The 13,133-nt window shown below is 35.9% G+C and overlaps 1 protein-coding gene across 2 annotated transcripts in view; it reads left to right on the top strand.

The window, feature by feature from the left end:
• Positions 1–13,133, top strand: part of jp (junctophilin) — a 101,762-nt gene that overhangs the window by 70,246 nt on the left and 18,383 nt on the right. For both annotated transcript variants that reach the window (XM_065349641.1, XM_065349717.1), the window contains 4 exons: positions 4,284–4,618; positions 4,717–4,835; positions 8,847–9,793; positions 9,883–10,275. In XM_065349641.1, coding sequence (XP_065205713.1) covers positions 4,284–4,618; positions 4,717–4,835; positions 8,847–9,793; positions 9,883–10,275 — 1,794 coding nt within the window. The remainder of the gene's footprint in view (positions 1–4,283; positions 4,619–4,716; positions 4,836–8,846; positions 9,794–9,882; positions 10,276–13,133) is intronic.

Below are 13,133 nucleotides of genomic sequence, written 5' to 3' on the forward strand. Positions count from 1 at the left end.
TAGCGTCTTTCGTTCCGCGGCCAAGGCGAACGCGAAATTATACTACGCAGTTTGAGAAATCCGTATCTTAGGCAAATATATGTAGACAATATCTCGAGCTCTTCGGTTGCGTTGCAGAAGTTTGATAATTTAAAGCATTTTTAATAAGTTAAATCTTCATCGTCGAGAGCAAATATTTAAATTGTGTTTGTATTCGGTGAAACGCTTTTAATTAACTTTTCGTTAACCTAAAGGCTTGTTTTGCCAGTTCCCTTTGTTTACTTTTTAATGAGGCTGAACGGTAAACAAAGCATGGATGAGGGATCAACAGGGGTGTGAGATTTGATCTTGATATTTTTTACGTCTAATTAACCAACATGATTTGCGTCTTGATAGGAAAAGGGTTTGGTTTAGTTTGAACAGAATTTGCGCGTGAAGGTCGCCGATGTTTGGTTTATCTCGTAATTGGATGAAAAAGAAAGGATTGGATTACTGTTTTATTGAAAATTATTTGTTTTTCGTTAAATAGAAATGTATTTGAAGGGATAACACTTTGTCAAAAAAATGTTTCAATGGGTGTTGTTGGGTGTAAATCGAAAATTTGAAACTATAGCTTCAACAAGTGTCTTGAACTTGAATTATCGAAGTAATGTGATGAAGAATTGCGGCATAATGGTTTCAGTTTGTATCGACGACATTATTCAAACTATTTTCTGGCACATGAAGTTAAAATTAGTCATGCTACAAAAGTTACAGGGCAGAACCGGTTTCATTTCAATCAAAATATTTTCAAAAGTGTAATCACATCAAACTGGTTCAGCGTGGTTTCAGTTTTTGACCAGTTGAAATTGGTTTCGATTTATATCAACGTCATTTGAACCACTTTCTGATATTTCAAGCTGAAACCAGTTTCGATACAAACATTACAAAATCAAGAACCAGTTGAAACCAGTTTAATTTTGATTAAAGACGTATGGCAGAACTGCTATTTGAGGTGACTGATTACTTCATGGTTTTCATGTTTGATAAAACCTGTTGAAAGTGGTTTCCATTTACATTCGACCAGTTGAAACTGGTTTCAGTTTGTATATCGACATTATTTGAACCATTTACTGGTTCCTCCAGTTGAAATGAGTTTTGATATGAAAATTAAATGGTGAAGAACTAGTTGAAACTGGTTACATTTCTATTGAAGATTTGGCAGAACTGCCTTCTTAGTTAAGTGATTGATTTATGGTTTTCAAGTTTGATGAAACCTGTTTGAAGCGGTTTCAATTTATATTCGACTGGTTGAAACCGGGTTCGTTTGCATTGAAGACGTCATTTAAACAATTTTCTGGTATCTCAAGTTAAAATCACTCCTAATGTATGGATTACAATCTAGAGAACCAGTTGAAACCAGTTTCATCTTGATTAAAAAACCTGCATAACTGTCTTCATAAGTTCTTTGGTTTTCTGGTTTCATTTCAATCAGTTGAATCACTTTGAAATATTCATGTTTGAAAAAAATCTTCTGAATGTGGTTGACTTTGCATTCAACTGGTTAAAACTTTTAATTCAGTTTATATCATCCGTTTTATGCTATCTCTAGTATGAATCAGTAGATCAAAAGGATGAGAACCAGTTCAAACTAGTTTCATTTTTGCCGCAAAGATCTGAAAGAACGGTCTTGATATCTGATTAGGTGATTACTTTACAGATTTTAATGTCTGAAGAAACCTGTTGGAAATGGCTTCAATTATCACTAAACCGACTGAAACCAGTTTCATTTTAATTATGAAAATTTTCATCATACCTACCCGATTAATTGATTAATTGATCGGTAGTTTTTGTGTGCGAAGAAATCTGCTGTAAATGATTTCAATTTATTGTCCAGTTTTCACTGATGCAAACTGGTTTGATTTTGATCAAAGTATTGGCTGAATTTTCATCACAGGTGACTACTTTGTGGTTTTCATGTTTTAAGGAATCTATTGAAAAAGTGTTCAGCTCGCATTCGACCAGTTTAAATCTGTTTCAGTTTAAATTGATCATTTTCTGTTACCACAAGTTGGTATCAATGTTGTTTCAATAAGTTCAGAGCGAAAAACTGGTTGTATCTGGTTTAATTCCAATCTGGAAAAATTTCCATTACATCTTTTATTGTTTTTTTGTTCAAAGTACCTACTATAATTGGTTTTATTTGGTTTCAGTTCTCATTCGACTGCTTAAAACTGGTTTCTACAGATTTTTCAATTTTCATACCAGTTTGAACTGGTTTCAACTAATATTTTCTTCAGTAGTAGGCCTAAATAATATTTTTATGAATTTTTGAAGTACATACATTTTTTTTATACCACACTTAGTCTTGGGGCAAGCTTGGATTCAAAAATGTGTTCATTGAAACCGGTTTCAACTGGTTTCAGTTTCATTGCTTTTGACCGTGAATGATGTTTTAGTGGATTCTTGAAGCATATAAACTTTTTTCACGATCCATTCCTTTGCCTTTGGTCTTAAGATGACAAAAACTTCACAAATGAGATCACTGAAACCGGTTTCAACTGATTTCAGTTTTGTTGCTTTCAACCGTAAATCAAGTTTTTATGCATTTTTATTGAAGCATGTAAATTCGTTTCAGACCACACTTGGTTTTGGGGCAAGCATGGATTTAAAAATGTGTTCATTGAAACCGGTTTCAACTGGTTTCAGTTTTATTGCTTTCGACAATGAATGATGTTTTCGTAGATTTTTGAAGCATGTCAACTTTTTCCACAATCAATTCATTTGCCCTTGGTCTTAAGATGACAAAAAATTCACAAATGAGATCATTGAAACCGGTTTCAACTGATTTCATTTTTGTTGCTTTCGACGGTAAATTAAATTTTTGTGAATTTTTAAAGCATGAAAACATTTTTCAAGATTAATTTAGTTTCACTTGGTCTGGAAATAATAAAAGATTCACAAGTGAGTTCATTGAAACTGGTTTCAACTGGTTCTTTAGTTTGTAATGTTTCTAAAATGTGATGATTTTGGTCAGATTCTTCCAAAAAATTACCAATCATATTTCTGAAACAAACCAATTGAGCGAACTGGTTCCTCATTCTTTTTTTTACCATGACTGAAAGGAGCGAAGAGGACCATTCGTCCCTGGCTCTAGTAAATTATCAAAATTCATTGAAAAATTGTAATTTATAAATTTTTTGAACACGAAGAATTGAAAATTTACAAAGAAGCAATTATTATTCTTAAATTAAGAATTTCAAGCTTGCAATCTAATTATGATTTTCTATTCAAAGTGCCCATTCGTGAATCGACTCTTGGCTCAAATTTTGAAAATATTCACAATATTGTGTTTTTTTGGAAAACCAAAAAATAATTTTACAGCAGAAAAAATCTCATCCCCTCCATTCACCATCTAAACGAAAAAAATGTTTCCACGCAAAAATTGTCTATTCATCACCAATTTTCAATTTTTTCCCGGCAGTAATTTTCCTTCAAGTGATCCTTATTCCATCTCCTCTTCTCCTTTCCTCTTCCCTTCTTTGCAAAATTAATTTTCCCTTATATAATTTGAAGTTACGAGAGGAAACATTCGCTTCAAATAACACTATAAATTATAAGTAGGTATTCGAATCGAATAGGCAACTTGTTACTCATAAAATTTCAAAATAAGCTAATATGTGTAATGCATTCAAATTGTAGGTTAGGCACGGGGCAGAAACCTCATAAAATCCCCCTTCCACGCTTCTCTATACCGCTGCAATTCCGTTGGGATTTTCACAAAGAGTCGAAAATGGTTGATTTATTCCCAACAATAACGTCTCGTATTCGCGAAAAAGGGTTAATTAAGCATTTGGCGCCGTTGATTATCCACGACCGAGTCCATTCAGCAGTACGTGTCGTGTTTACTGCTTTAGTAGACACGGACAGAGGAGTCGAGTCGGGTTAAGAAGCGGGTAAAGAGCTGTGGAAATTTATCTAATCCTGGTATACTCGTACATATTAAGACTGGTGTACGAGAGAACGATTTACGCGCGTGTTTTCGACTTGAAAAGCTACGTAAGTACGAGTAAAACCGAGAGAGCTCGACGATTTAAATATTTAATTAAACACGCTCGGTCGGTTGGTTGGTCGCGGTCGGTCCGAGTTGAGGAAAAATTTTTCGAATCGATATCTTTTAAAAAGAAACGCACGATGGTAGAATATATTATACCTATATTGTTGATGCTTTTTATAATTTTCATTCACATATACTTACGATGGTTAAAATTGACACGATAGCTGTGATTGAATTCTCATTCATGTTGGTTTTTCCCCAATTATAGGATGAACATATGGACGCGAATGTAACGGAAACCTATATGGGCGAGTGGAAAAACGATAAAAGATCTGGTTTCGGTATCAGCGAACGTTCAGATGGTTTGAGGTACGAAGGCGAATGGTTTAATAATAAGAAATACGGTTACGGAGTTACCATACATCGAGACGGTAGTCGAGAAGAAGGCAAATACAAGAATAACGTACTGATCACGTCGCAGAAAAAGAAACACATATTTTTAATACGATCAGCCAAGTTTAGAGAACGAATCGACGCCGCTGTCAATGCCGCCCAACGAGCATCGAAAATCGCTTTGCAAAAAGCCGATATTGCTATTTCAAGGTACGAGATAAGATGATACTTGATTGGTTCATGGTTGCCCATAAGACCATTCTGGAGTATTGTAGGACGATTTAAAACTGATTTTGGTTTGTTGGCAGAATGGCGACGGCTCGAGGGAAAGCGGAGATGGCTGATGCGTCAGCATTCCAAGCCAGAGAAGATTTCGAAATTGCCAGAATGACCGCTAAACAATTTGCACCAGAGTTTACTCAACCAAGTAAGTTTTATTGAGAAAACAATTGAAAAGTACCAGATTAATTGTTGTAAATTTGAGGGCTTACTTAGCTCATATTTTGGTCGGTATCGAAAATTCGATGTGTATATCTTCACAAAAAGACATAAACATTTCCTTGGAAAAAAAAAAACAGAAAACCTCAATTTAAATAGAGAACATTACTGGAAATAGGTATTTAGTCTCAGCCCACGAGTGACTAAAGAGCTATGATAGGAAATGTCGGCATGAGAGGTAAGCGGGTTCTGCGCCAGGAATGAAAAAATGTGCCTTGAAACAAACTGAAAAAGGTTTAATTTTTTTCAAATTTAAGAAAGTAATGTTACCGTTAAAATTTTGAGGTTGATAATTGTTGGTTGCGCCCCCCTTCCCCCATCAAGGCATTCAGAAATTGAGAAATTTGATGTTTAGTCTTAGGTTACGAATGTTTGAAAAGTTGTACATTACTCCACAGGTGAAACGGGTTCTGCGCCAGGAATAAAAAATTTGCTTCAAAACAAGCTGGGAAAGGAGGTTGTTTGGTTTCATTTTTATTTTTTTTTTTACGTTTGAAAAAACATCTTCAAGTTGGAATTTTGATATTGAAAATTTTTTGTTGCCCCTCCCTCTCCTAACCCCCTCCAACGCATGTAGAAATTGAAAAAAAAATGTCTATTCATAGATTACAAAAGTTTGAAAACCCGAAAAATGAAGCGGGTTCTGCGCCAGGAATGAAGAATTGATTTTTTTTATTGCCTGAAAATGAACAGGAGGGTAGGTGAGAGGCTAAGAGGGACATTTGCTCTACCTTCAAGTTTAAATTTTAAGATTAGAAATTTTCTTTAGTCCTTACCCTTCTTTCAGCTTCTGCTATAGCAATTTTTTTGCTCTTTGCTCTTCTTGAGAAGTGACAAAATATGGTTTCGAAATTCATAAAAGTATTTTGATGAAATTTCTGGGATCCTGGAGGAGTTGTGTTTTTTCTAAATAGAGTCCAAAAATTGAAGGGAGTATTATGAGTACAAAAATTTGAAAAATGCTTACAAAAAAAAGTATAATTCAAAAATTTTTGACACTGAATTTGATTTTTTGAATTTTAACAAATTTTTAAAAATTATCAATCGATTTATTCAATATTGAACTTTGATTTGATTGAGGTGAAAAACGGAAATTCGACTCATGTCCTATTTTTTGCCTTTGAATCAATCACTGATGATTTCAAGCACATTCTGGAACATGCTGCGGATTTTTGGTTTTCCTAATCGATAGGTCCTTGAAAAGAAAGATACTTTAGTAGTGAAATTAAGACCTTGAAACTCATCGATTTTGAGTAAAATTTTTCAAAATCTTTATTTTTGGTTTAAACTTGATTTTTGAAAACAGAAGTTGAAATATTTTTCAGTTCTACGATCAGTTGAATGACCAAAAGCCGCATAAACGTTCGATTCAGTAGGTCGAAAATGGAGTGCAAAGCAAATTTCAGCTTTCTACTTCGATTGAATTAGATTTTGATTTAATATGTATTTTTAATATGGAATTATGGACCAAAGAATTCGAAAAATACTGAAATGTAGCTCCTGAAATTTGGTATAGTTGAGGATTCTTGTGTTATCTTGTGAATTTTCGTCCTTTGGACCCCCCCCCCTCAGGAATCCGTTAGGTCTTTCACTTTTTTCAAAATGGAGGCTGGTGAGATGGATATTGGTTGAATTCCAAAAAAGTAGATGCATAATTATTTTGACTTAGCGACCCCAAATTTGTAAAAATTCACATGTCGCTTTGTATTTTTCATAATTTTTTGAAATTTTCTCAAAATTGGTCAATTGAAGAAGCACTTTCAAAAAATATGTAGATATTTGAATTCAGCATCCTCGAAACTCCTAACAGTCGACGGGTCACGTGTCTTTTAAATTCATTTTTTTATCGCATTCAGAAGCTCTTGATGGGGGGGGGGGGGGTGTTCAGAAGGGTCAAATCAGAAAAATTGGCTAATATTTGAATTTAGCACCATCAAATTTTATAATAATCGATGTGTCACTTCACTTTTTATTTTTGTAAAAGACTAAAATGGGTTCGTTCGCCTGGTAAAAGTGATATGTATTTTTAAAATTAAATTGCAACAATATTTTGTAACCCTCCCCCCCCCCCCCCTTCACTGGAAATATTGAGATCTCATTTTGAAATTATAATGTTACGAGGTCGATAAAAATATACCTATTTATTGTAATTGAACAAAAATTTTTTCAATACCTTATTACGTTTAAGGGTAGAAGCACCAAATATGGACCACTTTTTTTTGGAGGATTGCCACTTGAAAACTATAGGAGGTAGAAACCTCCACAAAGGCTTAAAATGAAGTTCCATCCTTCCACCAACACTGTACAAAACTTCAGGGGTGAAGGTCAACTTTAAGTATGTTTTTTTTATTGTTGAGTGATGGGTGTCAAAATGACAATTCGAAATTTTGGACGCCTAATATGGACCACCTATAAAATTTCAAAATAAACATACTTTCACATTTTTCAAAAGGTCATATTTATTTGTAGAAATGAACAAAAAAACTTATTCTAAGCAGTTCAGGTTAATTTTGAATATTTTTTTCAAATTGTTGAATGACGAGTGTCAAAATGACAGTTCAAAATTTTGGACGTCTAATATGGACCACCTAAAGAATAATTTCAAAATAAACATATTTTTACGTTTCAAAACATCATATTTATTAGTAGAAATGAACAAAAAAAAGTATTTCAAGCATTCCCCTTTTCAGCGGCTGTAAAAAATGAGTAAAAAATTCAATATCACAGGTGGTCCATATTAGCGCACCCCATAAAAAAAAACTGCACCAAAAATTTCTGTACATACCCTCATTTTTAGCAAAAACTGATCACTCCAGCAGAAACTACATCCTTTTTTGATATTATAAACATCAATGCCATTTAGAAAATTACACCACATTATATATTTTAATAAAAGTTGAAAAACACACTGAAAAAATTTTTCAGTGTCTCAAAACAGTTTTTTGTAAATTTCTCAGCAAGTTTTGACTTTACAGTTGTAATTTCTGTCTCATTCGTTTTTTTGATGAAAAATACATCAGAATACATTTTTCCTGACAGATTGCGCCAATTACCAATGAGAACGGGCGCTGGTCCATATTGCGGACTGGTCCATAATTGGTGCCCTTACCCTTACTCATAAGCTTTTATAGAATTGTAAATGCATCAATATTAATTTTGGATGAGTAGGTCCCTTATGCCCTTCGAAGCTACCAAATTTTGAAACAAATAATTGAATATATCGTGTGACATGTTAATTTCCACCAATTCAAAGCTGCTGAGTTCGAATATTTGACCATTTTTTGGATTCGACTCTTCAACGTCTCCCCACTCCCCAGTCTCGAAATCTTTTCAAAATGAAGAACAGGGATGTCATTGAGGGGAGATTATCGAAGTGAGCTGATGAAAAATTGGGCGAAAATTGAAGGATCTGGCTGTATTTTTGGTTCGAATTGATTTGGATTGGGTTACATTCCATCAAATAAGTTAATTTGTCTACGCTTTTGAATTTTGAAGTTGAAGCACTCAAAAGTTCAAAATTTTCGTTAAATCGCGTTTTTTGCAATTTCTGTTTGATGTTAGAAAAAAGTCTAAATCCATCCAAATTCATACTACGTCACTTTCTCTCTTCTTCCCCTCCCTTCCCTCCCCCTCCCCTTCCCACTATCTTCTTTATCATTCCAAAAACTTGAAAATTATCAATTTTTTCGTTTAATTTTAATCTCAAATTTTTCGAATCGAATCATTAAAATAAAAGTAAGTAGGCTATAATTCATGCGCAGAACTGAATTTTCATAATTTTTGCGTGGAATCCCGTTGAATTCCAGATTTTTTTTCAATCCGATTTTTTGATAAGTGGGTTCTCAAAACCAAAACCATCCGCTAATAGTCCCACATTTTAACACATATTTTTGTTGTTACATTTAATTTATTGACTCTCGTCTGATTTCTTTGCTCGCAGATTTAGATAAAATACAATTACGCGATCTCTCCAAGTATAAACTGTCGTTAGAAGAAAAACTAGCCGCTCAACAAGCTCAATCCGGAATGAACGACTCGTCGGCGGAGAATTCCTCTTCGATGGGCCCAGCATCGGGGCAAAACGCATCTTCGAACGCCAATCCACCGTTACCACCTCGCGGCCAAACGCCTCAGTCGTTCTCGCATCGACAGTCGTTGTCGCAATTCCAGCCCAGATCGTTGTACGCGCACAAAGATCCGCCGCCGCCTTCGTCGAATCCGTCGAATCCGTCGACCAGCGCTCAGTTACCATTTCAGCAACACAATTACATGCCTTCGACGCCGACGCGCGGCGACCAGCACAACAATTCCTCGTCGCAGTATAATTCTTCGCAAAACTACCAGAAGCCAGCCAATGCTCAATACGGTGGCCAAGATTATACGCAAAATCAGACTGAACAAATCCATTCCCAGAATCAAGCCGGTTACAAGCCGACGTATCAAACGAAACCGGACGTGTATAGTTCGCAGCGTCCGTCCGTCGACCAAATACCGCCGTCGCATTTGCTAGGTCACGACCAAATTCCACCCCATTTGCAAACGAACCGACCTTACTTGACCAAACAACAATCTACCAATCAGTACCCCAGTGCCTCCGGATCCGCGAAATATCCGCCTAATCATTATCCAGCTCATTCTAGTCAATACCCGTACCACGTTAATTCGGGCCCTCCTCCTCCGCAACGTGATCGTGATTCGAATCCGGACGGATATAGAACGCCGCTGGTCGACTATTCGTCGTCGTCGCAACAACCAAACCTAGATTCTAAGACTGCCTATACGAATCGAATCAACTCGGCTGATCCGAACGAATCGTATCAACGTAATGCTGCTATCAGACGTAACTCGAAACCTGTCTCGGGAGAATCGCCGTATTCGTTTAAACAGGTAAGCTTGCGCCGAATTTTGGGGAAAATTCGCTTCGTTAGGTTAGGGCGAATAGTGAATACTGTAATGTGTGTGATGTTGTTTTGTAGGCGATGAGCGATCACTTCGATCACTACACGAGACCACCGAGCAGAGACAGCAGCGTTGATCGATATACAAGAGCTGCCAGCAGACTTAGTGGTAATTCCAGACAACCTTCGGTCGATCGCACCAAACCACCAGAGCCAATGCAACCAGACAGTCGTAGCGGATCTGTGTTTAGAGCCATGACGCCAGTCCAAGCGAATACCGGAAACGGATCCGTGACCGGAATGAATCCGGTTCCAAATCGAATACCATCTAATAACGGTCAAGCTCCTTTCGAAGATTTCATCCTCAGGAAAAGAAGCATTGGTCAGGATATCGTTCCTTCGCCGGTTGGACATCCTAAAAGAACAGAGTCCTTGTACGTTGTGCCAAACAAAAAAGATTCCATGAATAAAGTAAGTACCGTAGTTGTTAGTTTGGTTTACTTTTTTTTTTCTTTTTCATAAACTTTGTGAATAGGCACGAGTACGTGTCTTTCGATTTACTAATGATTTTGTCAGAACTCGATAAGATCTTTTATTCCATTTATTTAAGAAAAGGCGAGATCTATATTTGGTCAATTTTTACCCCAACCCTCGCTTGATTCTCTGACTCTCCAATATCAGTTAATTTCCTCTCAGCTGATGAGATAAATGAGAAAGTATTTTCGTGAATTCTACTTCATTTCAACATTATTGACTTACCTATCATAAATAATAAAATTATGAGAGTAAAAATACGCCTTCTCCTGCATACATAGACCTAGCCAGTTGTGGGGAAAGGGATAGCTTATCGGAGCCTGCAACGGGCCATCAAAAAAAATAAAATGATGAATTAATAACTTACACATATTATGACGTCCAAAAATGGGAACCCAGATTTTCTCTGCATGGCCCTGTCCATATACGTGCCGGAGTCCAGATTCTTAGGAGCTTTTGTCTTATGACTCCTCGAATAAAGATTCTCGAACAAGTATCCGAAGCTCTTGATTTTTCGAATCATCCTGGAAGCAGGGCCTGGGGAAATTTCCACCTTTGCTTCTACATTTTGTGACAGTAGTTCAGGATTATGATGAAGATTTCCAAAATTACGTAGTCGGAAAGATTTTTTCATTTAAGTTATACACCTTGCTGTTAGCATTATTTTCACCCTGAAGTTGCAGCATTTTTTCGTTGACTAGAAAAGAAAGAAATTCTGCTGTTAATCGATGATTTCTGGTTTAATGGAAATTCGATAAGGATTATTTTGTCAGTTTTTGAAGAATTCTTCTCTTTCCTATTGCATTGCAATGTCGTTTTCAGAAAGATTTTTCAATGATGCTGTCGCACATCCAAGTTGTGTTTGAATTCTCTCATTAGAAGTCAATAGTTGATTAAGTAATCATCTCACGATCGATTTAGTATCCGTTTGAGATCATTCTATTGAAAAACTGATTTTGTCCACTTTCTATGATATTCTTACATTTCCTGTTTGCTAGAAAAAAAAAAACATCGTTTGTACACCTTGAGTGACCATTCTATTGAAAAAGTGATTTTGGCTCACTTTCTGTTCCATTTCAACTTCTAGATCGAAAAAACATGCTAAAATATATCACCCGCCAAAATTTTAGATGCTAAAGTGCATTTTTCAATTTTTGGTGAATTTTTGAAAATCCAAGAGCCATGAATGGTAAAAATCAAAATTTCACCTATGTATTTGACGACCTGGGAAACTTGAATTTGATATAGCCCCGTTTTCTATCCAACCACAGCCCCCCCCCCCATGATTGGAAACTGTTTCGAATCGTTTTTAGGGATTTTGGAGCGTCCAGGAATTTTTTAAAATTTTGTTAAAATGAGGTCAGAAATCTAAAATTTTATCGTTGTCTTATTTTCAAGACGCTGAGTCGTCGACTGGAGATGATTTCAAGTCGCTCTGAAGCCTCCAGCGTCATTTTGGAAATTTTAGTTTTCGAAAAAAAGTCATAGAAATCGGTGCCAATCAAATTCAGCACGTCTGCTCGTGATTGGAGCTTGTTATGTGTCCCAATTAATTTATTAAACGACATTTTTTTCAAAATCGGTGTCTGCCAGCTCAGAACTATATTTTTCTCCAGCGATTCCATAATTGAAAATATGAAAAATTCACCGTTCCCTACCCATTTGAAAAAAAAATAGTTGAAGTTCGCTCTTCTCCCTATTTTGGCCATTCTGGGTCGCTTGCAGATGGTTTCAAGACGCCGTTTTGGAGCCTCTGGTGACATATTGAAAATTCCAAAAAATTGCTGGAGACTCCAGAATGACTTGAAACTACCTCTGGCCGGCTCGGAAACTTTAAATAATTAGGGTATAAATTGAATTTCAGGTTTTTATTTTCATTTAGTGAAATGTGGAAATTTTGATTTTCAAAAATCTGCTGGAGGCTCCAAAACTGCTCAAAACGATTCGAAATCGTTTGTTATCGATTTGGATAGTCGATAATAGGGTGTATATGCCAAATTTCAGAGTTTTGGGTGAATGTAGCGAAATTTTGATTAATCAAAACCCGAAAAATGCACCTCACCACGCTTTTGGGTGGTGACTTATGTATTTGACATGCCTTTCCATCTTATTTGTCCGGTTCAAAAAATTTTCTACCTGTTGGGACCCAAATTTCGGCCTAATTTTCAGGAAAAAACTGGGACATGTGACGTATCAATTGATACGTTTTTGGAAGTGCTGAACGATTTTTTCAGTTGGACCCCATTCAAAACTCTTGACATCCCTTTCTCGAATTTTAATCGAATTGAATTTTTCAACGAAAAAATTTCTGAAGCTTGTGCCATATCACAGCTTGACATGTTTTTGAAGATTCCGAATTCGAATAAGATCTTATTTTTTTCGGTTATGGCTCTTTTAAGACCTCTAGTGCCCCCTCCCTCAAATTTAGGTTGAGTTTTTTCAAAATCTGATAATGACTAATGAGGCATGTGAGTATTTATTGACATGTTTATAGAGATGTTGAACCCGAATATGATGTTAGTTTTTTTTTTGATAGAGTGTAAAGAGTAATCTAAACATTACCACGTTAAGGTGGGTAATCTAATCATTACCGCGTGCAGGGAGTGAGGTTAGGAAATACCACTTAGACGGAATAAATCAGCCACTATGTGGACTTACCTGTTTGTGTACGGATAGCTCGGATATGTAGGCAATGCCTCGATTATTCAATGCAAAATACGTCGTCAATAAACACACTCATACAAGTAAAAATGTATTTATTAACGCAATTACGATCAAATGTTTATGTTTTACGC

The sequence above is a fragment of the Planococcus citri genome, chromosome 1, assembly GCF_950023065.1.
Source record: "Planococcus citri chromosome 1, ihPlaCitr1.1, whole genome shotgun sequence".
In the NCBI taxonomy this organism is placed as follows: domain Eukaryota; kingdom Metazoa; phylum Arthropoda; class Insecta; order Hemiptera; family Pseudococcidae; genus Planococcus; species Planococcus citri.